The following is a 16,490-nucleotide window of genomic DNA, read 5'->3' as shown; positions in this document are numbered from 1 at the left end:
ACCAGTGCTCTGCCTGCTATGTTTATTATTATCCTCTAGAGGTCACTAACACTCCATATAACTTCCTAAGTATGTCCCAAATACAGTTGATCAAACATTTCACACAACATTTACAAGCCTCATTTAACAATGCCTATCATTTTCATGAAAGATGTTAACAATTAATAGGTCTGTCACCTGCCAGGTACAGTAAGTAAAATTGGGGGAAATATAATAGCCTATATATTTTTTTGAAAATAAATCTCAAAAACCGACAGAAAGGGTGAACGGAACGTGGAACAAATATGTACTTTGTCCTTGTTTCTGAAAGTGTTTTATATGTGACAAAGAAAAGTTGAAGAAAAGTTGAATTGCATTGCATTGCATTGCATTGCATTGAATTGAGACCTGAAATGAGAACTGTTCTTGCCAGTACTGACATACGAATGTAATTGTGAGTCTATAGTTAAAAGGCTTGGTTGAAATCTGTCAATTTGTTTTATTTTACTGGAATTCTTTTTGTATAGTGTGCAGTCTGAATGGCATTAACCCATCGTATATGCACACACAGACTGGTAAAGTAAACTCAATGCAGCCCCCCCCCCCGTCTATTTCTTAAAGGCTACAGTTATTTATTCATTGTTAAAGTAAGTGTTAAATAGCTCTATATTGTGATAGTGCAATATTAACTGACTCTGACACTTTATATTTTTGGGTTAATTATAAGACAACTTTTTGTTTTAATAAAAAATGGTGTTTGTTCAGTAACAGTACAACTCTCAGTATGTCTCTTCAGCTCTTTAGTAAACAGAAAATATACTTTTTCAAGACGGGATACCAATTTCATCCAATCAGGATACAGGATAAACGAGTGAAACTTTCGCTTCAATGTTTATACAAGCCATTGTTTTAAAAAGCCAATCTACAAGCTCACAACACATTACATCTTGACATGTTGAGAGATTGTAGATCTGGTATTTTCGAAACCTTTCAGAAATGTTTCTAATTATTTATTTACTTGGCCTATAATGACATGCCCAAAATGGGTATGCCGGGGCTAAAGAGGTTGCCTATTCTGAAGAAAACCTTGAGACTGCCAGGAGGCTAAGACAGGCATTACATGTGGTATGATGGAAGTCTATTCCGTATTTAGGATTTCAATATGTATCGGTACAGTTAGTGCTTCTATTGCACATTACATGAGCAAAGGGCCATTTAGGTGCAGAGGTGAGTGCGTGCGTGTCATATGGTTATTGTAGAGATTGCTGGCTTTACAGAGTACAGTGTCACTTGAGGTGAGGAGGAGATCAAGTTCTACCAGTTCTACCTTACCATCCATAACATTTTTGGGGATTGGTATGGTACTGTAGCTTCGTCTTATAATACGGCTGCATGCTGTGTCACAAGTCAGTGAGTATAGGTTTGTGCTGGGTCACTAATCAGTGAGTTTAGGTTTGTAATGGGTCACTAGTCAGTGAGTTTCAGGATGAAGGCTTGTGGTGCTTTGCTGTTTGTCCTCTTCTGTGTGTGTGAGGCTGACACTGAAGTCCAGTTCCAGTTTAGTTTCGACCATCACGACAGCCAAGGAAAAGTGTTGGAGTTGAGCTTCGACCTTCCCCACGACCAAGGAAGAGTGTTGGAGTTTAGCCTTGACCTTCACCACGACCAAGGAACAGAATTGGAGTTGAGCCTCGACCTTCACCACGACCAAGGAACAGTGTTGAAGTTGAGCCTCGACCTTCACCACGGCCAGATAACAGCAAACAAAGAAGACACAGGTGAGGATGATTGACGTGCTTTTACAACATGAGATACTTGTGGTTTCTTTCCATTACGGTGATATCTTGATGAGAAATCTTCTATCATGATGTCTCTCCACCTGTCTGTTTCTCTCTTTCTGTCTCTCTCTGCTCATTTCTGTCTGTGGTTCCACTTCGGCTACTCCCACATTCCATTCCATGTGATGCCCAGACTACACCAGGCTTTTCAAAGCACACGTATGCGTGGAATTTATGGCGGGCGTACCGCGCGTTTTGAAAGATCCAATTGATATCAATGATACCGGCTACACAAAACTACACAAAAGGAAAAGGTCTGCACACTTCTTGATGCTCCCAACATCATTTAATAACAGACCGGTCAAAAAACTACATTTCGGCCGATGTGGCCTTCGTCAGCTACGACACTTCACCATTTAAGCCACTGCCTATAATAAGATTGGACTCTTTCTGCGAATTCAGCGCTAGTTCGTAACCAATGTCACCGTGTTTGGTACAGTACAGTATATACTCTAGTGTATTCTATGTTGCATTATTCCTTGGTACTTTCCTAGTGTTCCTTGTTCTCTTGTTTTTGACTTTTTGCCTGTCATGTGCTTTGGATACCTGCCTGCCCCCTTGGACTTGCATTTATATTGGACAGTTCTTTTATCATATTACTCGCTCAATATTGGCTTATGGGAGAGCGCCCCCTGGCGTGATCACAGAAGCATTGTTATACACTCCAGGCAATATTATTGGCTGGAACAAGGTTGTGTGCTGGCGTCATCAGCAGGTACCACCCCCTGCGTGCCTTTATAAGCACTGATGAATGCCACCCGTGTCATTCAAATTTCCCTTCACTTAAGCATACTCTCAACCTTATCTCTCAGACGGACATCGTGTAGCTTAACAGCTCGACTTGAGACAAGTGTCAAATCTTGGACTCAGAGCGTCACCGATTGTGCACTCAGAGATTTGTGGGTAGGCTTATTAAGCTACCTTCGCTCTAGAGAAGAGCTTGTTTTAGCCTCAAAAGCTAACAACAAACACTGTGTTAAGCCTCAGAAGCTAACATACAAAACAAGTACTAATTCGAGCGAAATATAAGCCAAATTAATAACACATTTCCCAGTTTGAGCCGCGAACGCCAAACCGAAATAAAAACGAACACCACGTTTTTACCTCAGAAGTCGAACCGTGTTACAAAATGTCTAGCCCACCATCCTTCCAGAACGCAGCGGCAAAGAGCGTCTCCCCAGCAGCCAGCGGGTCGAAGAAGCCCGGCCAAAAGCTGTGCCCCTGTAACAAAATGTCGGGCTTCGACACCCATACCCGCTGCTTAAGATGGCTGGGCTTGCTACACGCGACCATGGGCCTGCAGCCTGGTTTCTGCGAGCACTGCTAACGTATGGAAATGAAATTCCTAGTACGACGGCTAAGCAAGCTAGCTAAGCAAGCTAGCTAAGCGAGCTAGCTAAGCGAGCTATCTAAGCGAGCTGACGACCCGGTGCTCGCGGAAACCAAGGACACGGAGGGAGGCGGTATCGACCCCGCTCCCCCTGTACATGACTGGGCAGAAAACGCAAACGAACTCCTACCTCTCGAATCTCAGGGGGAACCGGAGCTCATGATGATGGCGGCGGCCCAGCCAGAACCGGAGCTGGACGACGATTGCGCGAGTCCATTCGACTCCGTCCTCTACGGCGATGATTACGATCACTTCATACCATCTTCCTCACAGTTCGCCCCCCCCCCAGCTGTCATCGGCACTGGAAATGCCAGGCCCATGTGGAATGTAGGAGTGGCCGAAGTGGAAAGACAGACAGAAATGATTTGTTTGCTTTAAATATATTTATATTCAAAGATTTGCAAAGTTTTTCAAGATGTTTTAAAAAATAGCAGATCTACAAGCTCATAGCGTGGCACTCAGTGCCGCGCTATGAGCTTGTAGATCTGCTATTTTTTTATAGCCAAAGTATAAAATGGTTTAAGTGGTTACACAAATGTGTGTTCCCGGTCTTAATGGGTTAAATACACCTATAGTGCCAGATGGAAGGAGGCCTGAAAAGTGTGGGAACCCTTGCAGTAGAGCACATGCTCTCCACCTGAGTGTAAACGCTATCCTGATAATGAAATGATCCAACCATGCCATGCACTGTATTCATTGATTGATTGATTGAATACTTTATTAACAGTTTGCAAGGACAAGCACAGGGAAGTAGTTCAATGCAAGGTCTGATTATAAACCAAAGAAAGCACTATGGCTTGTTTCCATTGGGGTTCTTTGTACTCAATTTCTTCGAAACCTTTTATGGCAGACAAATATACACTACTATGCAAAAACATTCTATAAACAGGTAGAAATATAAAATAAAAATATGTACAGTAAACCGTTTTTTTTTGGTAGGCTTTGACTTTTTAGTGCTCTTTTAGAGTGGTTTTGAAGGAGAGTAAGGATTCACATGTTTTTTAAACTGTTGGTAGGGCATTCCACATTTGTGTGGCATACAGTAGCAGTAGAACACATTTTATCCCTTGTTGTTCACACACCTAGTAAATGCCTGCTATGCTAGTAATGGCCTCCTGTCTGGCTGTCATGTTTCACATGCGGCAATATTTGTTTGATCTGGCAAATAAACCTGTTGAAGTTGTATTAGTATTGCGTGTTGTATCACAGTGTGATAATTCCCACGAGCAAGCAAGCAAGCTGGCTAACAAAAGTGGCTGAGCTGCATCACAGCCAAATATAACTCGCCATTTATGAAAAAACTGAATTTCTTTTACATTTGATTTTTACATGCTGATTATCAATAACATTTAGGCCTAATAAGTTAATGTAAATGTTTAGACCTTGAAAATTATACTCTAACTAATAGCCTACATGCTGTTTTTCCATAGCTGTTTGATGGAACCTCTATAAAAATAAGACAAAATTATAGCTGGTTGGTTATTTAACCAGTAAAACAGAAGGGGAACGGATGTAGAAGGCAAGAGGATGAAAACTAAATACTGTAATAACAGCATCGGTGTAGGTTGGATGACAAGAAAAATAACTACATTTGCCAATTACTGATGCTCTTAATAGAGCATCGCAGTTCCCGCCCACTTCCTGGTGCCACTTCAAAAAACTCAATGCATTTTTCCCATTGACATTTCCAAAAATATTTATATCAATTAATTTAACCCTAGAATCAAGCCAATAAAACATGACCATCATCATGACCATAAAACGTTTGATTCTGTGATAAAACATTTTTTGAAAACGGCAAAACAAAGGGTATTTATTAAATATAGTATATCATATAATTAAATATAAAATTAAAAAAAATCAGAGAAAAAAAAGTGTTATGGTCATGATTCACCAGGACCCTGGATGGCTTGATTCTAGGCTTAAATTAATTGATATAAATATTTTTGGAAATGACAATGGGAAAAATGTATTGAGTTTTTCCTTCCGGCACCAGGAAAAACCAGGAAGTGGGCGGGAACTGCGATGCTCTATAGTAGGTCGTACAACGTACACACACACACACACACACACACACACACACACACACACACACACACACACACACACACACACACACGCACACGCACACACACACACACACAGACACATACACATACACACACATGCACCATAAGTAGCAGCACACTGATTTGCAGGTGTACGTTGGTCCCTTACTCCCTTCACTACAGTATGTTTATGTGACAGTCCGATAAAAATATTTTTCAAGAATAATTTTGTTGTCACATCACAGAAGTGGGTGAAATGTGTTTTCGCTCAAGCTCCATCATTTGTGTTGTTTTCAGAAAGGAGGGGGACAGGGAGAGGGAGACTAAGGAGAAAAATCAAACAGTTAAGAAATCAAAGAGAATAAACAAATTATAACAATCCAGATATCTACCTACATACATAATGTACACATAACACTCAATGAATAATTGTGACAAAAAATCACGACCTCAATATTGATCAAAATAATTTTTATAATTGTTTTGGCCATAATCGTGCAGCCCTAACAGCACACAGCAACAGTCATTTTAAAAAGATCCTCAGGCCTTAGTAAATGTGTTATTTGTTTTATCTATTACACATCAATGTAGACTAGAGCAATGTCTGTTCATTATAATTGCATAATTATATATATACATCTATATATCTAATGGTAGTCAAAACACTATCAAATAAGCCTGCATTAAAAACAATAATAATAATACATGTCCTTGCCATCCCTGGTGGTCGCTGCTCAGTTACATTAGCCACAATTTTGGCTGCCCACTACACCAGAGAAGTGCATTTCAGAGAGTTTGGTATCAGAAATTGTAATAATTCAACTGTGATTGTTTGTAAATTATCTGGTTTTATGTGATGCATCACAGTGTTATATTGCCCTAGTGAAGCTGTTAGGGCACACGCCTTGCATGCGTGCGTGCGAACCCTGCCTGGGGTCAACGTCGGCGTTCTTTGAGGGGAACGCATATTGAAGGCATGAGGAAGAAACTTACTGTAGAGCACTGATGGAGGTTGGGTTACAAGATAAACAACTACATTTGCCAATTACTGTCACGCTCTCATTGTAAATTCCTAATCTTTAAATCCTACTTGTCTTGCTGGGTTGGATAGATAGATATACAACACACACGCAAACACGCATGCACGCACACACACCCTTCATATCTTTATTTGTGTTCACACAACACAAACAATAATATTTTACTGTATAGTGGTAGAATACATCCAAGCCATATCTAAGATGTTTCTTAACCTGACATGGTCACAGAAAAACCTCCCCAAAAAACCTAACTTTGATAGAGGAACGTTGTTATGTTACTGAATATAGTGTCTCATGTTGGCCTCAGATGTGTGTTCTCACGGTAGCATTCCGGCAAGGGAACGTATATACTGTATAACAAAAGTATGGATGAATACTTTAAATTTGTTCTTAACTAAATTGATTGTTATCAGTGTTTAAGCTTCAATCTCAACAACATCAGTTTTCAGTGTCGGTTCATGATGATGACTGCCAATTATCACAGAAGTAGAACAGAATTCAGCCATTGGCCTTAGCTCTTGGTTTTGGCGTTCCTCACACACTGCTTTGCCTTCCTCACATGTAAGTTCCACTTCCGGTGAACATCAGGCAACTAGCTCTGGTCCATAGCATATGGAGGAGAACTAACATGGACTAGGGCTAGGCAACCAACTGGAGTTAAAATGCAGCTGAAAGTCTTATGTCAAAGAAGTGTGACTTACGCGCTGTGCTGACAGTATTGTGCATGTAGTTGGCTCGTTACCATTCACATGGGTGGCTGTTGCATGTGCATGCATGCCCATGTACAGTATGTTATACTGTACTGTACCATTGCAATTAATTAACAGGTTTCCGTTTGAGATGAACGCAGCACTGCATTATCTGGAATGCATCCTTCTAGCAATAAAGGTCTTAATATCTTTAGTTTGAGACACTTGAGGTAACGTGATTACCATCACATACTGCAGCACATGGCTCTAGCTGACTCTAATCAAACAGTTTATTAATCTCAGCTGTGCGTGTTTCTGCAAGTGGTTTTGCACCCTGAATGCGCACACACCCACTAATGTTTGTAAACAAGAAACCTGTCTATACTTTACATTCCAGGGGTCATCACCATGGCAGCTCGTGATGGACATTTGTATCAATATTTATGTTTTGCCACAGACATGCAAAATAATAATTTTACCAAAAACACATTGACTTAGCCCTAAATGTATACTAATGGACTCCTAATGTGTCATAGGGTCTATTTCAATGTGCTGCACATTTTAGAACAATAGTATGTCTGCATTAACTACTGAGCCACTTAACCACCAAAAACAAAATCCTAATTATTTTGGATAATAATAATTGAGTCTCATCAGTACAGACAGTGCTTCCATCGCTCTTTTTCTGCACCATTTTTTCACTCTGATCCCTCGCATGCCTTTGACTTTAATTATTTAATTGTCTGACCACACCACATACACTCCATGAATCCGTTGTCTTCAAAAAAATAAAAATAAATCTCCAACAAAGAATTGAAAGCACATTTTGCTATATTTTCGCAGAATTAAGGCAGCTATTAGCAATCATTTCTTCTAGCTGTCTTGTTGTCTTCACCTGATGCAATTGTGTGTACAGGTACAATACTACAAATCTCCTGCAACATGTTAATGAGCATGTTACTTTACGAGTCACCAAAGTTCAGGCATGCAAACAGCCCGAGGTGAAAAAGGTGACAACATGTTGGGTTTTCTTCGGGTCAGGTGTCACAAAATTGCCCTATTTGGATTCAAAACGGCTATTGTAGCTGAAAAGCTACAAGTTTGCATGTCTGAAAGTCATTCAAACACATTTTTATATGTTTTTACATTATAATGAAGACAATGTATAAGCCTATACATGTTTTTATTTGATTTATTTTTTCAAAATAAAACATGTGCCACAGACATACACGTGTCTTGCCCATGGACATGTTTGTCCGTGTATGGACATGTTGATGACCCCTGCATGGGAACAATAGATAAATGAACTTGACATTGAAAACAGACACATAGTTAATGAGTGATGGCAGGATTGGAGTGCAGTGTCATATCTTATTTGATGCTGAATCTTCCAGTCAACAGAGAGGGACAGATAGTTTCTAACAAATGCACAATCAACACTTCACATGCAAGCTAGGTTGCAGATTTACAAATTATATATTTACAAATAAACAAATATTTATACAAATCAGAACAAGTCTTCAGCTAACTGTGGGTAAAGAAGGGTGTGGGAAGCAGACTCTTTGTAATCTCAGTGGTGATTTGATTTGATTTAATTAATTGCTTGCAACCAACAAACAAATAAGGTTAAAAAGACAATCAAGGATTAAAGGATCTACACCATGTATTAAAAAAAAAATTGATATTTAATATCATATGGTGTATGTCCCTCAAACCTTTTTCAAAAGGTTTGAGCCTAAATCATCACTCAGATATACTCATCCCAAGTCAATTGTCTCTGGCTTATACAGCACTTTCAGCTGCAATACCAAAACGTCCTCTTGGGCAGGGGGGGGCTACTGAGCAATTCTGTTTGGCCAGCATCAATGCAATGGCAATGCAAGTGATGTCACTTGCATTGCCATTTCTGAAATGGCCTGTTCAGACACGCCCATTCTGAAAATCTCTGAAATGAGAATGAATGACTGATTGTTAAAAAAAAATATTTTTTGGGGTACAAGAGACACTGGGGAGCCCAAAAAATACTAAAAACCAAAAAAAAAAAAAATTCATGGTGTAGACCCTTTAAAACAAATGCAGTATTGTCATAGACTAATTTACACTGTGGGTCCTCTAGATTGTGTTATAGAAATGTGTTGGATGTTTGCCAGGAGTTTGTTGATTTCCACAATTATTAAAGTTGAAGTTGGTCTGTTCCAAATGCTTTAACCACAGAAGCTGTGACCAGAGTACTCACCTCTGATCAAAGTTAGGTGCCTTCGCATACAACACTGCATTCAATAAAAGTCATGCCCTTCATTAATCACTCATCATGTACTGGTATGTGGGGCATACCTTAGACTTTCTCATCAACTAGAAACCTCTTCACCTGAGAGTCACACCTGAGAGTCACATACAAAAGCAGAAAACAAGATACATATATAACATGTTTTTACTATCACTGACATTGACAATGAACCTGCTTTTACTACAGATACATATGACTTAGACAACAATGAGATAAGAGTGGTATAGAATACTGATCAAAAGTGAGTAGCAAAAGAAAGGAGATAAAAATGAGAGACATTAAAGAAGTCTCATCAGTACAGACAGTGCTTCCATCGCAAAAGGGCCACTTGGCTGCAAAGGTGAGTGCGTATTATGCACCATATGGCTACGGTATAGAGATTGCTGGCTTTTCAAAGGACAGGGTTACTTGGGGACAGAAGGAAATCAAGTTCTACCAGCTAAACCATTGGTTTGGTTTGGCAATGTACAGTAGCTAGGCATGCAACTCTAACAACGGAAACAAAGACAAGCTACACTTGATTTGATTTATTAGACGTAATAATTACATGTTAAATGTCTCTCACGGAAACATCAAGGATAAAATGCCAATGGAACACTAGAACAAGGGAACTTGAGAGACAAAAAAGTACATGATGAGGGATTAATGAAGGGCATGCCAGGATTTTAATTGAATGCAGTGTCAAAATAGTTTATGCGAAGGCACCACAGGCTGTGCAGGGTTTCCATTGATTACGATTGTGGTGTTATTATAGTTGTTATTGTCATTAGTGTACTCTTTGAAACACTGTCTCTCTCAACTATCGACAACCAGCTTTACTTGTCCAGTTCTGCCCTCCTTTGCCTTGGTAGCAAATAGCTCCTTCTGAACAGATGACATGCCTTCTGTTTTTGCTCTTTTTCTGCACAATTTTCCACTTTGATCCCTCGTATGCCGTTTACTTTAATTATTTAATTGTCTGACAACACCACATACACATACATAGGCTACACTCCATGAATCCGTTGTCTTAAAACAAAGAACGGAAAAAAAGGTTTTTCTCCAACAAAGACTTGAAAGCACAGAATTGAGGCAGCTATTAGTTATGTTTTTACATTATAATGAAGAAAATATATAGGCTCTAATTTGAAGGGGTTTTTTTTGAATAAAAAATGTGCCACGTCTTGCCACGGACACGTTTGACCATGTACGGACATGTTGATGACCCCTGTGTACATCCTCTTTGTTGCCACGGAGAGTGAAAAACCGAGACGGCAAAATCCTCAAAGTTGATTTAACTCTGATTCTGCTACACTGTTGAAACTGAAAGAAAAGCTGTCTGGATACACACAGCTGGGCAAAACTAAAGACGTATGAAAGAGATGAGGTGCACCTAACTTTTAGTTTTTCAAATACTTAAAACGTACAAATTAGAGTTCTTTTTACTGCCTGAGTCGACGTCAGCAAGGACATGCGGTCGCAAGAGGTTCCTAACGCCAAATCAAGTGGGTTCAGATTGCTCCTCAGGAGCCAAGTCTCCTGAGGAGGCGCGTCTGAAGCCTGTCCTGGACAGGGGTCTACGGGCGTAAAAACAGATGATGATGATGTGTTCTATAAAAGAAATACATACATATATATATTTCAATTCTTAAAAGATAAATAAAACAAATCTAGGCTTGGTGGGTGCCCCCCCTGCCTCATGGCGCCCGAGGCAATTGCCTACTCTGCCTAATTAAAGGGCCGGCTCTGAAAGTGTCCTTGAGCAAGACACTGAACCCATTGATCATTGATCATTTGAATCAGCTGTGTAGGAGCAGGAGAAGTTTGTCATTTTTGTCATTAGTCCACTTTACTGAGGTTCAACAGAATTGTTCTGCATGACTACAGGCAGTGATGTAAAGTAACTAAGTACAATTATTCAAGTACTGTAATTAAGTACAATTTTGAGGTATTTTTTTTACTTTACTGGAGTATTTCCAATCAGTATTTTACTTCTACTTCACTACATCTCAGAGGCAAATATTATACTTTTACTACAATTATTTGAAAACTTTAGTTACTAGTTACTTTGTAGATTTGGACTATTATTAAAAAAAACATTACAAAACATACATTACATTAATTGATATTTTACTGAAGTAAAACATGTGAGTACCTTTTCCACCACCATACTATAGGAGCGTTCAGGCCCTGCAATACAGAACAATCTGTGTGTTGCTGTTTGCATGACACCTGTCATGGATGATTGCACCCACACCTTACAAACGCTCGCCACTAATGTCCTTTGATGACACAGACGACTTTGTTTACTCATTCTGCAGGGTTTCAAGTTTCAAGTCTTTGTTTACTCAGTAGGCATTCTGAGGTTTTCAAGTCACGCTATGAGGGCAGTCACTGTTCAGCCCTATAAATGCTCACCTCCAGGTTGAATCTTAAATCACTGCCTCTGCAAGGTAAGAGGATAGGCGAGAAATAAGTTTCTATTGTAGGCCCTACAGATATGGTAATTATTTTCATGTCAAAAATACTTGTAAATACAATTATGTACATTTACATTCTTAGCTTTTCTTTGTGGTGCTGTAGTCTGTCTAAAATAGTATTTGTATATTTTCAACAGGTTTGTGTCATGGTCTCCAGGATGTGGACCATGGTGAGAGTATTAGCTGTTGTTCTGTTCATACAGAATGTTACTGGAACTAGCCAGTTCTCCAGGGCCAAACGATCTGTTGTTCAGTTCTCCTGTGGCAATGTGGTTTGTCCATTAGGTGAGGACTGTATCAACTCTCGTTGTGTAGATCCCTGTGATCACTACACAGTACTGAATGATACCTGGAGAGCGACAGATTACAATGCAAATGGTAACTATCACTGCGACAACAATGTCGACTGGCAAGGGTGGTATAGACTGTTCCTGGGGCAAAGCAGTGCCCAGATACCAGACACATGTGCGGGAGAAAACCATTGTGGAACAGTTGCTCCTGTATGGATGACACAGTCTCATCCTGCAGTGTCAGATGGAATTATAGAGCGCAGTGTCTGTGCTTCTTATTCAAGCAACTGTTGCTACCGCACCTCCCCCACTACCCTACCTCCCATCCATGTGAAGAACTGTAACAGGAACTACTATGTCTACAAGCTTGTAAAGACAAACGCCTGTAACTTGGCCTATTGTGCAGGTACTGTAAAGAGGTGTCGTACAATTGTTCGTAAAATATTAATCTATAGTATTATACAAAATGTATTTGATGACGTGTAGAAGGCTTGATTGATTGTCTGTTAACTCTTTGACTGCCAGAGTATTTTCATAAAGTACTCCCCCAGTGCCAGCAATTTTCGTGTTTTTTTATTTTTATATTTTGAATTTTTCTCATGAAAATAATTTAAGGACACATAATGTAAAGACCCAGCACAATTCCGCCACTAGAGCGCAGCACATGACAGCTTTGATCATGTCGTTGGGTCTCTCTCACCCTTCTTCATAGATTAGACAAGGAAAAACATGAAAACGGATGTGACGTCCCCCCCATTGTTTTGATCGGCGAAAATTACGTTGTGATATACGACGGCGATGACTGATCGTCACCCAGACCATAGATTATAGAAGAGAAACTGTCCGTTTGTCCGTCATACCGTGTGAAAGACCGTTTATTTACCTATTTTGGACGAAAATGACTGGGGAAAAGAATCAAAAACCGGAAACGGAATCCAGGTCATGAAACCGGATGCAGATGTCCGTGAAGTAAGTGGAACTCGAGAATAACATTGAATATTAAGCAGCATAGCGCAATCAGAGATTAAACAATGAACGCGCGTCCAGCGCGTCGAGCGCGTCGACGGCCAACTGGACAAAGTAGCACTTGACGCGTTATCGCGTCGTCCGCAGTCAAAGAGTTAAAGATATGCTACAGTATGATAATTCTCACTTCATCTTCATTTTACCTAACTTATATGATCCTCAACCCTCTCCAGTTCCTTTCACTCAACCACCTCCAGTTTCTGAACTTATTTGTGGTCAGTGCTTGTTTGTTAAAGATGTGCTGCATGTAATAACTCTCAAACCTGGCTTTTACCTCCCTAGATTTATCATCAAAGTATCCTCAACCTGTCACTCAACTCCCTCTAGTTCCTGTCACTCAACCGCCTTCAACTACTGTCACTCAACCCCCTTCAACTACTGTCACTCAACCCCCTTCAACTACTGTCACTCAACCACCTCCAGCTACTGTCACTCAAACCCCTTCAACTGCTGTCACTCAACCACCTCCAGCTTCAACTGCTGAACTTATTTGTGGTCAGAGTCAAATCCAGATTGGTCTGCTGCTGACTGGTCTGCAATCCTCTGGTCTGAATGGATCCTCTGGTCACCTGGCCGACCCGCGGTGCTCATCTTTCACAGAGCGTGATGGAACAGTGTGGTACCAAGTGGAACGTCAGGCTGACACCTGTGGGAACACATTTACGGTGAGGATTTGTCTGATAAACTGGTTTCCTTTTTTTTTCTTGGCTGTGAAGTCTGTTTCAGTGTTTCTTTTGTGCAAAGAAAAGAGCTGCAGCCTTCTCGTCGCCTGTGATTCGTAGTCTTACCCATTAAGACCGATTGTACAATGCCTTCTAAATCAGTAGTTCTCTAACTTTTTCATGTCAAGGACCCCCAAAATGATATGTATTTGGCCGCGGACCGCTCATATGAAAAGAAGAGAAGATTTATGCAAAAAGCACAAAAACACTTTCAAGATTTTTCATAAAATGTTCAAAAATAGCAAATGTACAAGCTGGCAGCTATTTTTGAGAACCACTGTTCACTGTTCTAAATCCGAAGAGTTTTCTGAAAAACTTAAGTTGCTATAAACGTTCAGTATAGCTAAAATAAAAAAAATGACACAAATGCTTTCCCTGTTTTAATGGGTAAATCATAATAAAAAAGGGATTTATTTCTCAATAATGGCCGACGACCACAGCGTCAATTATCCCGCTTATTACACGGCTACTTAATAAATACATTTATAAATTGACCCAAAAGTAACGACAAAATGAAGTATTTCCTTGCTTACGGCAATCAAAGCATTCCATGTGTTGTGCTGGGCGGACACGGTCGCCTCGGAATACGAGGAAGTGTTGATCAAATAGAATACATTTTCAGTTATTGAATCGTCTATTTCTCGCTTCAAATGTTTTCAAAAACATCCTTGAGAGCAACATTTAGTTGTAAATGACATGGTGTGTTTGTTAACAAAGCTGTCATGTTGGATACAGCATAAAATCAAGCAGCGCAGATTGATATGAGCAGGTGCTCTGAGTCTTTGATTAGACAGAGGTCTGTTATAGAGCTCATCGGTCATTATCGAGAAATAACGCACCGCTGAATTCATTGATTGACCAATCAGAATCAAGCATTCAACCAAACCGTGTGATAAACAGTTGTATAAATCCATGTAAACCTTGATTTTCTTTTTTCCGTTTTAATTAACTTTATGGATTTAGAATTAAGACATAGCTACTGTTTAATTATGTGACGGCGACTAATTTAGTTCTTCAGGTGTTTCCAGCTGGCTAGATGATTCACGGTACCTACTGACCATTCTGTTAACCTCTGTCTTTCAGGCCAACAACACCCATGCCATCTACTCCAACTGTTTATTTGTCTACTCTGCAAATGATGTCTCACTTCCAGACAGTTTTCCCTTCTCCTGTGTCTATCCCCTGGCCATGGAGACCAGCCTAGATGTGGCCATCAGACCAAACATTCAGTAAGTTATTTTCAAAAGTTTCAAGTCTATACAATTATGACTTTCATAAAGTTCTGAAACGAACTAAATCCAATGGCTTCTTTGAAAATCAAACCTCACAGTAAGGATTTGGAAAATGGGTGGCAGTAATGTCAAGTAATATGCCAATGTGCTAAATATGCCAGACCACATGTACGGGTTGATCCTTCAAGTGCCATGTTTCCTTCACAGGCTGCAAGGTTCACCAGTTGTGGGTTCACCAGACAGCGTCACTATATCCTTGTTCCAAGACTCCAACTACACAGTGCCTTACCCAGCAGGCCCAGTCTCCCTTTCTGTGGGCTCTGCCCTGTATGTAGGAGTATCTGTAGGGGAAACAGATCCAAGGTTTGTGGTCGTTCTGGACGACTGCTACATCACCAACTCTACCAACGCTGATGACCCCACACGGCACTTCTTCATTCAAAACAAGTATGTTTCATTCTTCAGCCTCAGCAGATGGTTTGTGTCACAATAAACAAGAAATGAAATAGAGGATTGGGTGGGATTGGGGTATGGAGTGTGTGGTAGCAGAAAGAAAGAAAGAAAGAAAGATAGAAAGAAAGAAAGAAAGAAAGAAAGAAAGAAGGAAAAATAACAAACAAACAAATTAACATTGGATGAAATTGTGATGTGTTTTCCCAGGTGTCCTATCAACCGTCGTCAGGTGACAGTGGATGAGAGCGGCTCTTCCCTCCAGGCTCGTTTCTCTGCCCTGCTCTTCCTGTTCCATGGAGACTACAGAGATATCTACCTTCACTGCAGCCTCCACCTGTGTGACCAGAGAGCCTCCTCATGTTCTCCTGTAAGTTTCACACTTTCTTTCCAAACTCTGCTGTTTCACCCCAGACAGTTAAGTCAGTAGCAAACTGTGTGCTTACTGCTATTCCTTCACCATTCACAGGTTTGCTCAGGGAGGCGTCGTCGCTCCGTTTCCACATCTGTACCCTTCAAACCCATCACCATTGGACCAATCACCTGTGAGTATTAAGAACAACAATACGAACTGAAGAATTTAATTTAAGAATTTATGTTAATTATTATATTTGTGGATTAATAAAAAAAATGTTTTTCTCTTTGCTTTGGATCTTCAGGGGACAAGCAAGTGGAGTGAACCAGTTGACATCTTTTAAGGACTCCAATATATAATATTTGTATTCGTATGAATGAATGTATGTATGACTTTGTATACTTTTATGTTTTTTTTGTTGTTGGTGTGTGAGTTTCAGAAATATCTATTCTATGATTCATCTCATCTAATTAATCATTAAGTAGTTTTGTATTTCTCTCCTGTGAAAACTATAAACAATACTGTAAATCAATAATAATGATAAATGCGAAATTGATTGATTCATTAAATAAAGTGCATGAATGTCAAATTTGTGTCTGTTTCTTCAATCCAACATGAAACATATAATCATTAGAAACTTCAGAAACATAAAAAAAAATATTTCTAAAGAAGAAGCCCTTTTTTG

General features: G+C 39.9%; 1 protein-coding gene across 3 annotated transcripts; it reads left to right on the top strand.

Moving 5' to 3' along the window:
- The first annotated feature begins 1,386 nt into the window (after positions 1-1,386).
- Positions 1,387-16,394, top strand: LOC308084594 (uromodulin-like). 3 transcript variants are annotated; one of them, XM_080427323.1, is made up of 8 exons: positions 11,678-11,753; positions 11,868-12,426; positions 13,329-13,711; positions 14,852-14,997; positions 15,208-15,447; positions 15,661-15,820; positions 15,920-15,995; positions 16,110-16,394. In XM_080427323.1, exons 1-8 carry the CDS (start codon positions 11,751-11,753, stop codon positions 16,127-16,129), a joined length of 1,587 nt encoding a protein of 528 aa, XP_080283449.1. In that variant the 5' UTR covers positions 11,678-11,750; the 3' UTR covers positions 16,130-16,394. The 3 variants fall into 3 exon arrangements, with proteins under 3 accessions (XP_080283451.1, XP_080283449.1, XP_080283450.1); XM_080427325.1 differs by lacking the exons at positions 11,678-11,753; positions 11,868-12,426 and adding an exon at positions 1,387-1,757; XM_080427324.1 differs by lacking the exon at positions 11,678-11,753.
- Positions 16,395-16,490: the final 96 nt, after the last annotated feature.

The sequence above is a fragment of the Gymnoscopelus braueri genome (genome assembly GCF_963280865.1).
Source record: "Gymnoscopelus braueri genome assembly, chromosome: 4".
NCBI lineage: Eukaryota > Metazoa > Chordata > Actinopteri > Myctophiformes > Myctophidae > Gymnoscopelus > Gymnoscopelus braueri.
This window is presented reverse-complemented; position numbering and strand designations above follow the sequence as displayed.